Genomic DNA, 17501 nt, shown 5'->3' on the forward strand with positions numbered 1-17501 from the left:
ATGACTGTGATGATCTCTAGATTCAACTTCTTTGATGTTTCGAACCACACCCTCGACTTTTTTCGATAACTGGTTTGTGTGTTCCTCGATGGTGGCCAAAAATGCACATAATTGTTCCCTACAAAAACACTAATTCTTCATTTGCTTGATTCAACTTGGATGATTATTCCTGGATTTTCTTATCTTAGTCATCCTGATGCATAAAAAAAAGAACATGGTTGATTTGATTTATAAACTTGTACTCGGCAACGTAGAAAAAACCAAACCGGAAGTCCAACCGATTGGACTTTTGATTCCATATTTGACCGGACTGTTCAATCATCTTGAAAATTTGAAGATTCTGATGAAGATGATATTTCCACAGGAGATTCTTTCGGTTCTTGTGAAACAGATATCTTTGGAAGCATTTCTTGATTATAACCCTTTAAAAAATTGGTTAAAGGATTATTCTAAGAATGCTTTTCCTTTTGGATCATTAGTGACTTTGAAACTTGTTTTGGTGGGGAAGGACTTTCTTCTGCTTCTTCTTCTTCAACAGGCCTTTTTCCTAAGGCCTTGTCTTTTTGTCTTTTTTCTTTCTTCTTTCTCCATCTTTTCCCAGTTTTTAACCGGGTTTAGCTTCCTAGTTCCCGGTTTTTTTACTGGTTTTGGCCGGTTCCCTAATTTTCTGATTCAACATACATAGTTGAATTACCGACCAACTTCGACGGGTTGAACAGACAGGTCTGGTATGGTTTTTCCATTCATGGGACTCAAATATGTATATGATACAAGTATATTCAATTTTTTCTAAGATTTTCACGTATTTGGAGGAAGGACTACCCGTGTCTAGATAAGCATCAAACGTAAGTTCCAGACACATGTACTAAGAAAAACGAATAGTCGAAGCAACATAACAATCCTCTATCTCTCCAACAAGTAAAAGCAGAACAGTAAGAAATATCAGCCTAGTTCTTTCAAACCAAAAATGAAGGGTAATAACTTACGGTATATGGTTGATCTTTTCCTGAGGTAACAAAAAGAGGATGATTATGCTCCTTAACGAATTTCGTGATAACGTATTTCCCGGGTTTCTCTCGCTTCACGTTCATCCTCGCCATACACCCTTCTCGTTTGCTCTCTCGCTTTCGAACCCGAACACGAGTACTCTTTTGTCTGTTCTTATTAAAACCTTCTTTGTTACATGCAAGTCGACGATGGATGATTGATCCATCGAGCTCACACTTTCGGGACGAGATAATTCGTGTTAAAAACCCATGCGTTTAGTCATAGAAAGCTTTCGCTGCTTGCATGGGTTCAAATAGCATACCCTCATATGGTTCTTGGTTTAGGTTGAGTTTGCGTAACTCAGATTCATCTCCTGCACAACTTTCTGTAACTAGAATCTTTTCTTTGCTTTTTTCGACTTCAGTTACACCGGATTCGCCATCTAAATAACTTTCTATAATGAAAACTTTATCTTCTTTGCTTTTGTCAGCTTCGCTTATGCCGGCTTCACCTTTGATACAACTTTCTGTTATCTCGATACGTTCCTTGAGGTTCTCCTTTTCCACTGCAAACCTGGACAAAACAATTTATCATATGCCAATATAATCACAAACACAAACAACCATAATTCGTAAGCAACGGCATTCTGGAAGTGTGGAGTTATCGGCTTTCAAATAGCCGATAACGTACAATGGTCTACAAACATTAGCACAATTTATACATTTACTTGGCGAAAAAAAGCACACCATGGTACTCAATATCATAAACATAAGCTTCAGGAAACTGGTAATAATAACAACTTATTTTGCAAATCCAATATCGTTTATTGACTCGAAATTTAGTGATCACATAGTAAGTTGAACAGAAACCCTGCAAATTTATACATTTAATGCTTATTGAAACACCTAATTAATTGGATATGCACCCACAAACTGGAATCATGACCAACAGTCCCTGTAAATTGAACACAATTCGAATTCGGTTAAGCGAAATCACGATGAACCAAATTGATGACCAGCCGTGTGTGGACTCGGCCCAACTGCTGCGGAGGGACCAAAATTGTTTGAAAGCCCAACCATTGGCTTAGTAAATTCATCACCAACAACAGCACCATAGCCTGCCGAGCCTGCCGAATGCCTAACACCCTGCCCAATAGACGGCCCAACAGCAGCATAACCTGCCACACGCCCAACAGACCTAACGCCAGGCCCAACAGACCCAAAAACACCACCAGTGCCAGCCTTGTTGTCACAACCCTCAAAACATTGAGGAACGCTAAACTGCAAATAGGGCGCCGCACCAGAAAGGGAACCATCCCACCATGGATTCGGCTGGTTCGTCATAAAAGGAAAAGCATCACCAGAAACCTTCACCGAACCACCATACGGCACAGAACCATCCACCACTGCCGCACCCGAACCGTTATCAACCGAACTCGTCGAAGCTCGCACCCCCGATTCCGGACCACCATACTCGCGATTGAAACGGTAATAGCACAGTTGAGCCAAGTGTCCAAACCGGCCACATATCTGGCACTGAGCGCAAGACCGAAACGCTCTCACTCGACTAACAGACGGTCGACCACCGCGCCCAGAGTCAACAACCGCTGGCGTCGAAAAGGCCTCTACGAAATGAGCATGGACCGGCACCTCTTGAACCGCTCGAACCTGCCGACTTTCAAATTCCAACAGAACCTCCACCAAACGCTGAAACGGTAGAGGCTCGGATGAGAATGACGCAAGGGTGAGAACGGTATCAAACTCCGACGGCAGTCCGGCTAAAACGATTCCAACCTTCTCCGTGTCAGAAATCCGAGATCCGGCCGCATCTATCAAAGCACACATGTTCTGAATCTTCGCAATATAATCCTTAACCGACGTCGCTCCCTTCCTGATCGAATAAAGATCATGCCGAATCCGTGAGAGCTTTGCGCCAGAGACGGGAGCAAACAATCGAGTAGCAGTTATCCAAACATCATTTGCTGTTTTTGCATCAGTAAAGCTAGGTAAAACAGAAGGAGAAATAGTAGAAAGGAGCCACGAGGTAAGCAACTTATCTTGTTGATTATACGCTAACGCTTCCGGATTTGCCATCAAGGAACCATCCGGCGACTGCACGAACCTCGGTGGAGCAGTTATCGTGCCATCAAGAAAGCCAGTCAAATTATAACCGTCGGTGATGAGTCGAATTTGCTGCCGCCACTGCACAAAACTGTTATCATCGAGCTTCACAGTTACGTGTGGAGGAAACGATTGAATCAACTGATTGTTGCTAAACATGGAGGAACATGGTGGTGCAACAGTAGGATCACTGGAAGCATTGGTAGCCATGTAGAACGGAAGATGACAGGTCTCTAAGAATTAGGCGACTGGTACCATGACAAATACTCAACAAAGCAGAGGTAAACAGAAAGATAAACTGAGAATTGAGAAATCTTTATTCCGCTTCTTTACTGTGTATCATTACAACTATTTATATACATTGTATGAGTTAGCTATTGCTAACAACCTTACTAACAGTATAACAGTCTGTAACAGACTAACAATCAACTCAACAGCTAAGGTTCCTTATACTCTTTAACATATGCCAATAATCACAAACACAAACAACCATAATTCGTAAGCATATCAGCATTCTGGAAGTGTGGAGTTATCGGCTTTCAAATAGCCGATAACATACAATGGTCTACAAGCATTAGCACAATTTATACATTTACTTGGCGAAAAAAAGCACACCATGGTACTCAATATCATAAACATAAGCTTCAGAAAACTGGTAATAATAACAATTTATTTTGCAATTCCAATATCGTTTAGTGATCACATAGTAAGTTGAACAGAAACCCTGCAAATTTATACATTTAATGCTTATAGAAACACCTAATTAATTGGATATACACCCACAAATAGTAGTGTAAGTGAATGAGTCGAGTTCAAGCTATTGAATGAGTGAAGTTTGAGTATCTCAACACTCGATTTGAGCAACTCACGAACTTAATCAAGCTCGAGTTTTTACAATTTTATCTAAAAAAATTGTATATGCAACAAACTCAAGCTCGAACTTGAGTCAAATTGAGTCAAACTCGAACTTAGATACACCCACAAATACTAGTGTGAGACAATGCTTTTGACTCGAAAAAGATCGAATTCAATTCAGTCATTCTCGAGCTGAGTCGAGCTCGAGCAATCAAGCAAGGCAACTTTTGAGTATCTCAATACTTGATCTGAGCAACTCATTAACTTAATCAAGCTTGAGCTTTTACTACTTTATCCAAAAATTTGTATATGCAAATGGACTCAAGCTCAAACTCGAGTTTGAGTATAAACAAGCTTAAATCAAGCCAAGCTTGAGCTTAGATAATGTCATTCAATTGAGCTCAAACTGAGCTTCAAGCATCAAGTCTCGAGTAGACCTGTCCATGGGCCGGGCGGCTCGGCCCGGCCCGAAATATGGGAGGGTTCGAGTAAAAATATAAGTCCGAAATATGGGTTTGGGCAAAAAAACGAGGCTCGTTTAAAAAATGGGCCGGGCTCGGGCTTAACTTTTTTAGCCCGGCCCAGCCCGGCCCGAATATAATAAATATATATTTTTTATTTTTATTTTTTAATTTTTAATTTTAAAATATTTTTTTGTGTTTATTAAAAATCGGGCCGGGTCGGGCTTATTCTTTTTTCCCGGGCTGGGCCTGGACAAAATTTTAGGCCCATATTTCGGGCCGGGCCTGGGCCTAAGAATCGGGCCAAAAATTTTTCTAGGCCCGGCCCATGGACAGGTCTAGTCTCGAGTGAGCTCGAGCTTCTGACTGTTCCGGCTCTGCTCGACTCTATTACAGCCCTGCTGGCCACAAAAGAACATGCACAAGCGCACACATGTATATACATATATGCATAAGCTAAATTTAACATTTTCTTTCCTTTAGCTGTTTGGGAACAGGGAAAGGAAGTGAATAAAAAATTAAATTAAGAACTTTTAGTATTTCTGGTTACTGGTTAGGTCGAGCGAGCCAAGTTTTTCCCGAATTTTATTTTCTTCTTTTCAAGTTATTTCCATTTTTTTTTCTATTTATCTGAAGAGTAAAAATCCTATACTTTCCGTGCATTTTCCAAGAAACCAAAAAGGTGCTTAGTACATTTAGCGGCAGCTAAAGGATACAAGAAAAAGACGATTTACTCCGTTTAACTAAGCTACATTCCAGTGGTTTTCTTGAGAAACAAACAGGGAGATAGCGCATATACAACCACTAAAAAGAATTCAAATTAGAATTTCAGGAATAATTCTAAAAAATTTGGAAAAAGTTAAATCGCAAAATCGAATTAGAAGAAACTAAAATGCAACAGCAAAGAAAAAAAATTATTATTTTTAAAATATTAAAAAAACTTACTTGATTTTCTTCTTCTCCTCCTTCACTTATTATTGTAGAGTGGTTGACATGTTGAGATAAAAGTTTTTTCTTTTCTTTTTCTCTTTGAAATTTTAATGCTTTTTATTTTTTAAGTGAATATTTTGGAGTATTTAAGGCTAATCATTAATTTTTTTTATTTTTTGGTATTTTCCATTTTGGAGAAAATTCTTACTTTTTTGCACCAAAATATACATATTTATTATTTAATTATATTTAAGTAAGTTCCTATTTTATTTTCAGTTAAATTTGATAAAGAAAAGGCTAAAAGCCAAAAAAATATATTAATTCCTTATTTTTTTAAGAGTTAAGACTCCATTTGATTGATTTCATTTTATTATTTTATTATTAATAAAAATAAAAACTGTATAAAGATAAATAAGTAAATATAATTAAAAAACTAAAGGAATTTATATTAAAAAACATTCGTTACCTACCTAAATAATTTATTTTTGTAATTAATGTATTCTCAATATCCGTTTTATGATTTAAGAAAAGTTTTTTTTGAAATTTTGATTGTTTTTCTCAATAATGTCATCTTCAAAATTCAAATTTAATTATAAGCGTAATGAATCTTACCACTACATTCATCGATTGCTAGTTAATTTAATCCTTTTGTTAAATGAAAAAAATTCCTCTCAAAATGGAAAAACGATCAATCACTCTACATACAATCTTAATTCGCGGTGTTAGTTGTCAATCTCATCTTATGTATTTGCACTGGAAACCTAGAGCTAATCATGGGTCAGGTTGGGTTTGGACAAAATTTTAGGCTCGGACTCGGCTCGAAAATGGATCTACAATTTTATCCAAACCCAATTCAAAAACAAATGTTAGAACCCGAGCTTTGCATGGTTCGCTCGAATTAAATTTTTTTATATTACTTTTCCTATAAAAATAAATTTAAAAAATATAGTACATCAAATATACTAAAAACATTAAAATAAATGTTTACTAATAAATTAAAAATAAGATTTTAAAAATCTTTATACTTAAATAACATTAATATAGGTGCAACTTAGCAAGCAAATGTCTCTAAAATAGTAGCAAAAATAACAATAAAACAAGAGTTATATGATATCCAAACAATAACAATAAAATAATAGTAATATAATAACAAATTGACAACAAAACAATGACAAAAAATTTACCCAAGGCCCGGCCCGTTTAGAAAACGAGTTTTTTTTAAACACATTTTTCAGATTTATATTTATGTTCAAATCCTCCCATCTTTCAGACGGACCTTTAAATCAGGTTGAATGGCCTTACTCATGATCAGATTTATTAAACCCTACGTCAATTGACAGTGCGAAAAATAGGAAGAATACAAAAGAAAAACAAAAAATTAATAATTTTCACGACACATTTCAATCAACTAATCTAGGCTTTAGTATGAGGTGATAATCATATGCTAGATATGATGAATGAAACTTAAGTGGAAGAGGCCAACATACACATAAAAACGACACATTTCGACACTGACTTTCCAATAGGACCCAATTTACCTTGAATACTAACGCAATAACCTTTCTTATCCCAATCGACAAGCCAAAGTCCTCCCATCTGTTTTGGATCAACGAGAAGACATCACACACATGATGAAGCATACTCACCTTCCATATTCATCGTAAAAGATCTTGGCACCATCTTCGGACTCGAATTTTGGTACCTTCATGTGGTTCTACAAAATAACACCGAGTCCTACTACTATTAAAAGGAGGTTAAGATTTAATTTGGACATGAGATGAGAATATAACTAAAACACAACATGAATATACCAACATATCAAAATCTATATAAGGTAAATTATCGATGTGTTAGAATTGCACAATAATACAATACAGATGTACGAATTTTCATGCCTAGGTTTTTCGGATTGTAAAGTACTATCATTTCCCATTGTGTAACTCAAAATTAACATTTTAGTTATAGCTAAGAAAAAATCGAACACGGACGTGTTTTTAAAATCAAACAAGCTATCAAAAACTCTTGTTTTATATTATTCAAACTTTTTATTTTTAACAATATTTAGTTAACGAAATCGATCAAATATACTTTATAAGTTAAAATTACTCCAAATATATATATAAATCATATTCTTATTAAATACATATTCGTGGTCAACACTCATTCCAAATCCGGGTAACTCTTCCTTTCATTTTAAATAAACATATTATATATCAATATACACTTATACACTATCCCAAATCAAATTTTACAACCCCTAAAAAGGAACATCACCTATCCCATTGCACCCTCATATAGATTTCCGTACTACGAGTTCGAGTGACAGTTGGCAACAATCAATTGGTTGGTGCAGTCGAAGCCGAAGACAAAGATTGTATTGATTTGTCGGAGATTAATGACCCCTTTGTCAAGTTAATGCACTGAGACCGCCTCCTTTCATCATTTGTTTGAATTCGCTAAAATTAACCCTACCATCACCGTCTGCATCCACTTGCATTATCATCCTCTTGCAATCCTCGGCCTTTTCCCCTTGTTTGAGCCCTAGAGAGACCAAAATGGACCCCAATTCATCGACGGAAATGTAACCATCTCCGTTCTGATCGAAAACCTTAAACGCTTCCTTTATATCTTCCTCTTCATCTTTATCACTCATGATGGATTGATACAACTCACCGAACTCGTCGAAGTCGATGCAATTGTCGCCATTGACGTCGTATTTTTCGATCATTTGGATTAAGTCACCTTCGGGAATAAAGATACCCAAGCTCTCCAATGACTCGATCAAGTCTTTCTTCGTAATCTTTCCATCTCCGTTCTTGTCAAACATTTGGAAAACCCTTTTCAATTCCGTCTCATCCATTCCAACAAAGATGCTGATACCGATATCGATATCGATGTCGGTGCCTTGTCGGGTTTCGAAGAGGAACTAGAGATGTATGTTTTGATTGGTAAAGAATTAATCGTAGGCAATGAGAAATTAAGTTTTTTTAGAAATCAAATAATACAAAATATGATTGTTTGTATGGTGAGAAAATCCTCGAGAAAATAGTTAGATTTGAAAGGAAAAACAAAACCCTATTTCCATGGTGGGGAGAAAATTTAGATGCAACAACACCCTTTTTAGAGAAGTGTAAGTTGGGGGAGACTAATCAAATTAGGTGTGACATTATTTATATTATGGTTTTTAATATAACCTAATGTTTTTTATATTAAATTAATGCTTATTATAAAGTTTATGAAAACGCGTCGTTGTTTATTATATTATTATGTATTTTTAATTAAAGAACTGGACCGTCGATAACGGATCTTAGGAAATGGAAATAATAAAATAAAGGTTTTATTAGTAAATTAATCCCAAAATTATATCTCAATTTTCAGATTGGTCCTTAAAGTTTTTGGGTCAAAATTATATCTAAACTATCAATTTTATTATCATCCAATAAGAATATGACATATGGCATGTTGTTATTGGATTTTGTCATTTTTAATAAAATTAGACAAATTGATAGTTTAGGTATCATTTCTAATTAAAAAACTTTAAAGACTAATATGGTAATTGAGGTATACAAAATAAATTTGAGAAGGTTTTTGCCATTGCATCAATGCTTTCGTTGACAATTGATATGATATATTTAATATGGGTTAAATTTAGCTATTAGTCCTCGTATTGTGCATAAATTTTAGATTTAGTCTATATACTTTTGAATTTTGAAATTCCATTCTTGACCAAACAGTAACAATTAAAATATGATATTTTCAAAATTTTATGCGATAAACATATTATTGTATATGTAATGCAATGTCAGCTTGCGCTTTTCACTTAACACTAGAAAAAAAGGTCAAGTATTTTTCGTTAATTGATTTAACAATTACCGTTTAATTCATAATTGAGATTTCAAAATTCGAAAAATATAGGGATTAAAAATGATCAAATTGAAAACAAAGACTAAACCCATAGCTTACGCATAGTATGGCACTAATAGCAAAATTTGACCTAATGAATTTAACTTCTACAGTTTGGATAAAAACTAAAATTTCAAAATTTAAAAAATACAGAACTAAAATTGACCAAGTTAGAACATAAGAACTAAATTCAAAACTTACACATAATACAGGGACTAATAACATAATTTAACTTATATATTTTGACTTTAGCTAGTATCAAAGTTGTGATATTCCAATGAATATGCATTTAATATAAGTATATTTCTTCTAAAAAAATAAATTTATATATTTGAGTAAATTATATTTTATTTACTAAGCCAATGAAATGGTCCATGAAGAAGAGACAAGTAGTCATTTGTTTAGCAAACATTTGTGTCTGCAAATTCTCTTATCTGTCTTTCTGTTGGTGTCTGGTCTTTGTCTTGCCTTGTGATGGATGAAATAATTAAAAATTAATCAAAAAAAAAATCAACCGTATTAAATTTAAGAAAATGTGTTCATAGATCGAGTTGGACCAAGTTTACGTATTAACAGTTTCCATACTTTTTGGCATTAAATAGCAGCTGCTCGATATCTTGTGTCTATGTCACCTGCCGAGCCTTTTAGGGCGAGTTATCAACCGCCGGTTTCGAGTTCAAAAGAGTCCACAATGGCTCCAATGGCTCAACCAGCAATGATACCTATGGTTTCTACGATTAAATTGACTTCAATGTCAAGCTTCAAACAACCTGTTATGGCACCTATGACTTCGATTCATCCATATGCACCGGATAAACCATCTTTGCCTACTAATATTCCACTGGTCTCGAACTCAGCTCACCGAGAATGGCACCTATGGATTCCTATCGACCTTCATTGTCAAACTCAAACTCTAAATCGAGTTTGGTTTTGCCTGCAATGGCACCTATAGATTTCCCTCAACGATGGAACTCAACATCAGGCTTGGCACTACCAGGAATGTTGCCTTTAACTATGATCGAACTGTTTTTGCCTACTAATAGTTCATCGTTGCCGAGCTTGACACATCTTGGAATGGCGCCTATAGGTTCCTCTAAACCATTGATATTGTCGAACTCTAGCTCGATACGGGGCTTGGCACTGCAGGGAACGTCGCCTTCAGCTACTAGTAGTCTATCTTATCCAACTCAACATCATCGCATAATAAATTTCTAAGCTTGGCACTGCTCACAATGTCACCTCTGTAAAGCCATTTACCAATCCGAACCCGAGCTCAACAAAATTCACAACTTCTGCAAAGTATAAGGACTAACAATAAAATTTATAATAAATTTATAATTTATAATGAGTAGTCTATTGTTAGTCCTATCCATGTACTTTTCAAATTTATAATTTATAATAATTTTTATTACAATTTTTAATTATCTATGGTGTAATAACCTGATTTTCAGTGATGTCAGAAACGGTGGTTTGAGACCCCTAAATCCGACAAATAAGCTCGTAAATTTTTATTATTTAACATTTACGAGCCAAATGTCGTTTTTAACCAAATGTGGTTTTTAAAAGATTTTTGAATTAGTAATTTGTATTTTATAAGGCTTTATTAGGTTAAGTGATTTAGAAAAAAGGTATCGAGATCTCGGTCCTATAAGTCAAGTCGCAAATATTTTTATAAATATTTACGGGGTGTCATTAAGGTGGTATTAAAGTTTCGTTAGAAAATTTTAACGTTTTGGTGGTTAATTAATTAAAAAGGACTAAAATGAAAAAGGTGCAAAACTTGCTAATTAAAAAATAGTGATTAAATAGCCTAAATAGTAAATAAAGGAGGACTAAAAGGGAAATTGGACCGACATGGGATGGCTGAGGCGGCATAAGCATATTAAAATCAAGGAATTGATGTGAAATAAGGCAAAATTGTAAATTTTGCCAAATTTAAGTGAAATAAAAGGGAAATTGAAATTCTAGACATTTTCATCATCATTTTTCAGATATAAAACAACCATTGAAGAGCGTTTAAGCTTATTTTTTAATATTTGCTTCATGTAAGTTTAATTCTTGCTCTTTCCTTAAAAATTTTATGTTTTGGGCCTTTTACAATTAGGTCCAACTAACCATTTCATTAGTTTTTATTTTATTGAATGTTTTGAAAGATACCATTGATAATTTTATATGATTTTAGTTATTAGATGATGAAATTGAGATGTTGATGGGTATTTAAAAGTATTTTATTAAAGAATTTTGAATGAAATCATGATTTAGGGATTAAATTGAAAAGTTGTTAAATTCATGAAAAATTCTAAAATTTCATGAAATTAATGGGTTTATATTAATATATATGAAAATATCTAGGCTTGGGATAAGGATTAAATTGCATGAATTTTATTTTCCGAGCCTAAGGACGAAAACATCATTAATTAAAAGTATAGGGGCAAAATGGTAATTTTTTCCTAGGATGTGAATTAGATTGAATTGAATGTAAATTATATTAAATTGATGCTAAAATTTACTCGTATAGATCCGGATAGACCAAATACGGAATTGGATCGAGGAAAAGAAAAAATATCGGATTAGTAGATTACAATTCGCGAACATTTGTTAAGGTAAGTTCATGTAACTTAATTGTGTACATTTATATGCTTATATTGAGTGTTGAATATGTAAATTGTGTAAATGTCATATATGTGTATGTAATTGATCTCATAACTGAAAATACCTAATAAATAAATAAGTCCCGTTTGGATAATGAGATTTGATGGATATACAGGGTTCTATTTCCCGAAATGGTAATGGTCCTGCATATGTTGTGGACATATCGTAGCTCGAAAGAGCGTCCCGTTACAATCCCTCTCAAGCTTCCCGTTATAATGTTCTTGCGAGCTTCCCGTTAATAGCTCTTCGGAGCATCCCGATCGGTTGTGACCCCACATGTGTTGTGGGCACACCGCAACTCTTATGAGCGTCCCGTTATATGGCTCTTCGTGAGCTTCTCGATTAAAGGCTCATTGTGAGCTTCCCGTTAGTGTGCGTTTGAACTTCCCGTTATATTGCTATCTGATGCTACCTGTTAATTGCTCTTCGAAGCTACCCATTGATTGCTCTTCGGAGCTACCCGTTATAGGCTTTTTGTGAGCTTCCTGTTATATTGCCTGGATAAGCTTCCCATTACAAGGCTTAATGAGCTTCCCGTTATAGTGCTTGAGAGAGAGCTTTCTATTTAAGTGTTCATAAAAGTACTCCCGGATATGAATTGAGGGATTTATAGTGTTGTACACTTCAGGTGTACTACTCAGTATCCATCGAGATTTCAAATGATTCAACGAGTGAAATTCTGACATGAGAACATGGGAAATCAAAATGAAACTATTATCTGTATATGCATGAAATACTTGGAAACTCGATACTTAATGAGCTCATCCTCGTTCTTATTATTCACATGAAATACATGGCTAACATGTTTGTTGAGGTTATATGTGTTAGGCTAATTGCCAAATTGCTTTGGATGTATTATGCATGTTTATTATATAAGTAAAAGAATGGTAAGTTAATTTCCTGTTATACGAACTTACTAAGCATTAAGTGCTTACTTTGTCTTATTTCCTCTATTTTATAGTACTTGGAAGCTCATAAAGGTTGGAAGTTGGTCGAAGCTACATCACACTATCCCTCGGACTTTTCGGTATATATAAATAGTAAAATAATTTTGGTAATAATGGCATGTATAGGTTAAATGTTACCATTGATGGCAATGTAATGTTGGTTGAAATTAGCCATTGGAATGGCTATTAAATGATATGTTTTGATATGTAAATGGTCTTAATATGCTTGATGAGTATGTTTAAAGGGTTGAATGAGGAAAATCATATAAGTATATTGGATATTAGTTTATGATAATGTATTTGGTAAAACGTGTTTATAAGTATTAGGCTATCTTGGTAAGTTGGACATTTGATCATAGGTATTAATATATCATGCATAAGACTTGGTTTTGGATTGGTTTAAATGTCTTGAATTGGTTGGTGAATGTGTTTAAGTGTTTATGTAGGTGGAAGATGAAATTGGGTGAGGAATAAGACTTGGAAATGGCCTTATTTTGTCCACACGGGCAGAGACACGGGCGTGTGTCTCAGTCGTGTATGACATACGACCTAGCACATGGGCGTGTGTTCTAGCCTTGTGTCCCCAGCATCATAAAATTTCAAAACAGAATGCTCAGAATTGATCACACGGCCTGGCACACGGGCGTGTGGCTTGACCGTGTGACCTCTGTACTTAAATGTATTACAAGTCAGTGAGTTACACGGGCTGGGAACACGGCCTTGTGCCCTGCTTCAAATACCACACGGGCGTGTGTTTCCTGCACCTTGAAAAATTCTAAAATTTCTCGAAAAATTCTCTGAGTTTTCGATTTAGTCCCGATTCGATTCTAAAGTGAAATTTGAGCCTCGAGGGCTCTCACAAGGGGCTTTATGAATAATATCTGACATGAATGTTAAATAATAATATGAAATGTTTGTATTTAATCTGTTTATTCCAGTAATGCTCCATAACCCTGTTCCGGCAACAAATATGGGTTAGGGGTGTTACATATGGTCCCTTTTTTAATTATTTAATGACATTTCAAAAAATTTTACATGTCATTGATACACAATTTTGGTAATTTTTATCTTAAACCTTAAACTTGAATCTTGAAATCCGAACCCTGAACATTGAACCTCAAATCTCGAACATCAAACCCTAAATCTTGAGGTGGAGTTTAATGTTTAGGGTTTAAGTTTGTATTCGGGGTTCGGGTTTCATGGTAAAAAAGTTACCAAAATTATATATCAATGATATGGAAAAAATTTATTGAAATGTTATTAAATAATTAAAAAGAGACTATAAATTATATGATGAGAAAAATCCATAAAATAATTGAGAGAAATGCACAATTCAAGGAATTCAATTGATTCACATTTTTTATTAATAATTCAATTAATTTTTTAACTATTTTTAGAGGATTTTGTTTATAGTGTAAGGACAAGCAATAAAGACTTAAGGTAATAGGTGTTACAAATGGATAATGGCTTAGAGTTAATAGGCGTTACAACAAGGTATGTCTATTGGCAAAGGTGTAGGGTGGCCGGTGCAGGGAATATATAAGATTTTCAAAATCGGTTTAATAGTAGAATTAATCAAATTATTAGTTTAATGGCTTAATCAATCCAATCAACTTGATTGATTCACTTGATCAGATTAAATAATTCAAACAACATTATCCAGCAGTATAGGTGGGTGTAAGGCAGTAGGGTTGGTGTCGGTGTTTGAGGGTCAAGCTAAATCTGAGCTTAGATTGGTGTTTCAGGGTCAAGCTAAATCTGAGCTTAGATTTTTTTTAAAAAAATCTGAGTTTTGGGATTGTAAAACTAAATGTAAAAATTAAAAGTAAATAGAAATTCATTATAAGCTCAAAAATTAAAAAAAGTAAATGATATAACACTTCATGAAAAAACTACAAAATTTATTCATTATAAGCTCAAAAGAAGACATTGATCTTGTTATTTCCTTGCTGTTGTAATGGTTGAAACAAAATCATCCAATGCTTTAATGGAAGACCCTTTTTCATTTCCTTCATCTTTAACAGCCGCCATTATATGTTCAGCAATTTCTTGAGTTTTTCTCTTCATATCCCTTCCTTTCCCTTCTTTGCCCATCACCATTTCAATCACTTCCTTAACCTTGTCGCTTGAAATACTGCTCCGAACCCCTCTCGTCAACTCCACCGCGACCCCCATTTCCTCCACCAACATCTTCGAATTGTAAGCTTGTTCGGCCACCAATGGCCACCCTATGATTTTCACACCTTGACTCAAGCTTTCCATCGTTGAATTCCACCCGCAATGACTCAAAAATGCCCCGGTTGATCTATGCGACAATATTTCAAGTTGGGGTGCCCAGTTTTTCACCAACAACCCTTGGTTATTCCTACTCATTCGGTCTTCGAAACCTTCCGGTAACCATTCCGGTTTGAATTCGGCTTTCAAGTCGAAACCAAGCGGTGGCCTGATAACCCAAAGGAAGGGTTTCCCAGCTTTTTCTAACCCGGTTGCTAGTTCCATCATATTTGATGGACTAATAGTGTTTTGTGAACCAAATGAAATGTATAGAACTGAATCATCACTATGCATATCAAGCCATTGAACACATTTCTCAGGTGATATCCCTGGCTCTTTCCCTGCATGTTGTCTCACCGATGCCGGTGCCGATGAGTTGATTAACCATGATTTAGGCAAAAGAGGACCAATGGACCAAACAGGGGATTTGATGTATTTCCTCAATAAATCCAACCCAAATGGTTCGATCTCTTCAACAGTATTACACAACCACCCAAAGGATTTAAAAGAGCTTAAAATCTGTGGTTGCATAAACTTGGACCATAAATCAGTCCCATCAGCTTTTCTCAAAAATTCATGGAGTTGAGAAACATGAAATTTGCATCTATCAGGGAATCCGGGCACATTAAACTCTTCATTATCTGTTCTACGATGTGGGAGATTAGTCCATAACGAAACATAAGCTAAAGTACCATAAGCACCACCGGTTGAAAACGCAATGTTTATAGTGTTTAAACTATTAGCAACATCAACAGCCCACCCAAAAAACACATCGGCAATAACACAAAGAGGTGGTGTGCACTGTTTTTTAACAATATCTTTTAACAAATTATAAAACGGAGTTTTCAAATAAACCGATGAAGCAAAGAATTTACCGATGAGATCTAACGATAAGTTCTCCGTGTTCTCTGTGTTGGGTGGTAACCCATGGTCGGAACTATTGAATTGAAGCTCCAAAAAATGGATACCGGGAATGGGGTTTCCTCGGAGAGTTGAACGGAGGTATTGGATGTTAAGAGGGGTATTAGCAATGGCGATGTTGAAGCCAGTTTGGTGATGGATTTGTTTTGCTAAAGCTAAGAATGGAATGAGATGGCCATGAGCCATGAATGGAACCATTACGATGTGAATGTAATCATTGGATGAACCCATGATTGAGCTGTTGAAGATGGGGTGTTTTTTTTGTTTGTTTGGATTCTCTCGGGAAAATTGTGGGTTTCAGTGACGAACTTTGGATCTGGTTTTGAAGGTTAATAATGGCGGTCCCATGGTAGTAATTGGGAATTTGATTCTCACATTTTGTGTGTGTGTGTAAGTGCATGTGCCATCAATTCTCCCATAAATTTTGGACAGGGCATTAAAATGGTTTGGGAAGGCGTGTTAAAATCTATCGGTGAATTGAGTCATAGTTCGATTGACATCGATATTATTGCTAGTACAAAATGACGTAAGTTCGAGTATGTTTCAACGCATTATCCTTTGATTTAAGGGTTAGAGGGACTAGAGGTGCTCATGGGCCGGGTCAGGCCCAGAAAAAAATTTAGCCCGCGTCCTAGGCCCGGGCCCGACCCGAAATATGGGCCTAAAATTTTGTCCAGGCCCAGATCGAGAAAAAAATCCTAAGCCCGAGCCCGGCCAGATCCGACCTATTTTTTTAATAAACACAAAAATTTTATTTTAAAAATAAAAAAATATTTTAAAAATATTTTAAAATTAAAAAAATAAAAATTATATATTATATTCGGGCCGGACTAGGCCCAAGCCAAAAAAGTGATGCCCGAGGCCTGGCCCGTTTTCTAAATGGGCCTCATTTTTTTGCCCAAACCCATATATCGGGCAGGCCATCGGGCCAGGCTGAGTCGCCCGGCCCATGAGCACCTCTAAGAGGGACTATGTGTAGTTTTAGATATTATATCAAAAAAGTATCTATCCTTAATGAACCTATAGAATGCGAAATATTTCGATAAATACCACATTTTTGTATGTATTTTTATAAATTTATATATATAATTTTTAAAGATGAAAATACATTGATAGAATGTGCAAAGTTGAAGTTTATATTTGTTAAGAATTTGTTAAGTTTTTAAAATTAAAATTAAATTGGTAAAATTTATAAATAATGAAGGACTAAATTTGTTATTAAGTCACACCAACATTCTGTTAAAGATTTAATAGAGAAGTGGCTAAATATTATATTTCAATAATGGACTAAAATAAAAAAATTAACTTAGGTAACCAAACCATAAATATATTAATAAATAGGTGACTATTCATTTTCATTTTTTTGTATGTATGTGTGCATTAATTCTCACTTAATTTTCCGAGAATGCATTAATAAGTTGCCTCAAAATGTAATTTTTGTATGTATTTTT

The 17501-nt window shown here is 35.1% G+C and overlaps 2 protein-coding genes across 3 annotated transcripts; both read right to left on the reverse strand.

Annotated features, from left to right (window-relative positions):
- Positions 1 to 7539: 7539 nt before the first annotated feature.
- On the reverse strand, positions 7540 to 8423 carry LOC105796390 (calmodulin-like protein 7). The gene has a single exon (XM_012626094.2). It carries the CDS (start codon positions 8211 to 8213, stop codon positions 7761 to 7763), a length of 453 nt encoding a protein of 150 aa, XP_012481548.1. The 5' UTR covers positions 8214 to 8423; the 3' UTR covers positions 7540 to 7760.
- Positions 8424 to 14674: 6251 nt separating this feature from the next.
- LOC105796392 (UDP-glycosyltransferase 92A1) lies at positions 14675 to 16441 on the reverse strand. Of its 2 annotated transcripts, XM_012626096.2 has the most exons (2): positions 16005 to 16441; positions 14675 to 15770 (listed from the first exon to the last, which is right to left on the reverse strand). In XM_012626096.2, exons 1-2 carry the CDS (start codon positions 16279 to 16281, stop codon positions 14794 to 14796), a joined length of 1254 nt encoding a protein of 417 aa, XP_012481550.1. In that variant the 5' UTR covers positions 16282 to 16441; the 3' UTR covers positions 14675 to 14793. The 2 variants fall into 2 exon arrangements, with proteins under 2 accessions (XP_012481550.1, XP_012481549.1); XM_012626095.2 differs by having other exon boundaries at positions 14675 to 16441.
- Positions 16442 to 17501: the final 1060 nt, after the last annotated feature.

Source organism: Gossypium raimondii, chromosome 3 (genome assembly GCF_025698545.1).
Source record: "Gossypium raimondii isolate GPD5lz chromosome 3, ASM2569854v1, whole genome shotgun sequence".
In the NCBI taxonomy this organism is placed as follows: Eukaryota; Viridiplantae; Streptophyta; class Magnoliopsida; order Malvales; family Malvaceae; genus Gossypium; species Gossypium raimondii.

Coding starts and splice junctions, on each gene's coding strand:
- LOC105796390 (XM_012626094.2), bottom strand. CDS start 8,213: ATGGATGAGACGGAATTGAAAAGGGTTTTCCAAATGTTTGACAAGAAC.
- LOC105796392 (XM_012626095.2), bottom strand. CDS start 16,281: ATGGGTTCATCCAATGATTACATTCACATCGTAATGGTTCCATTCATG.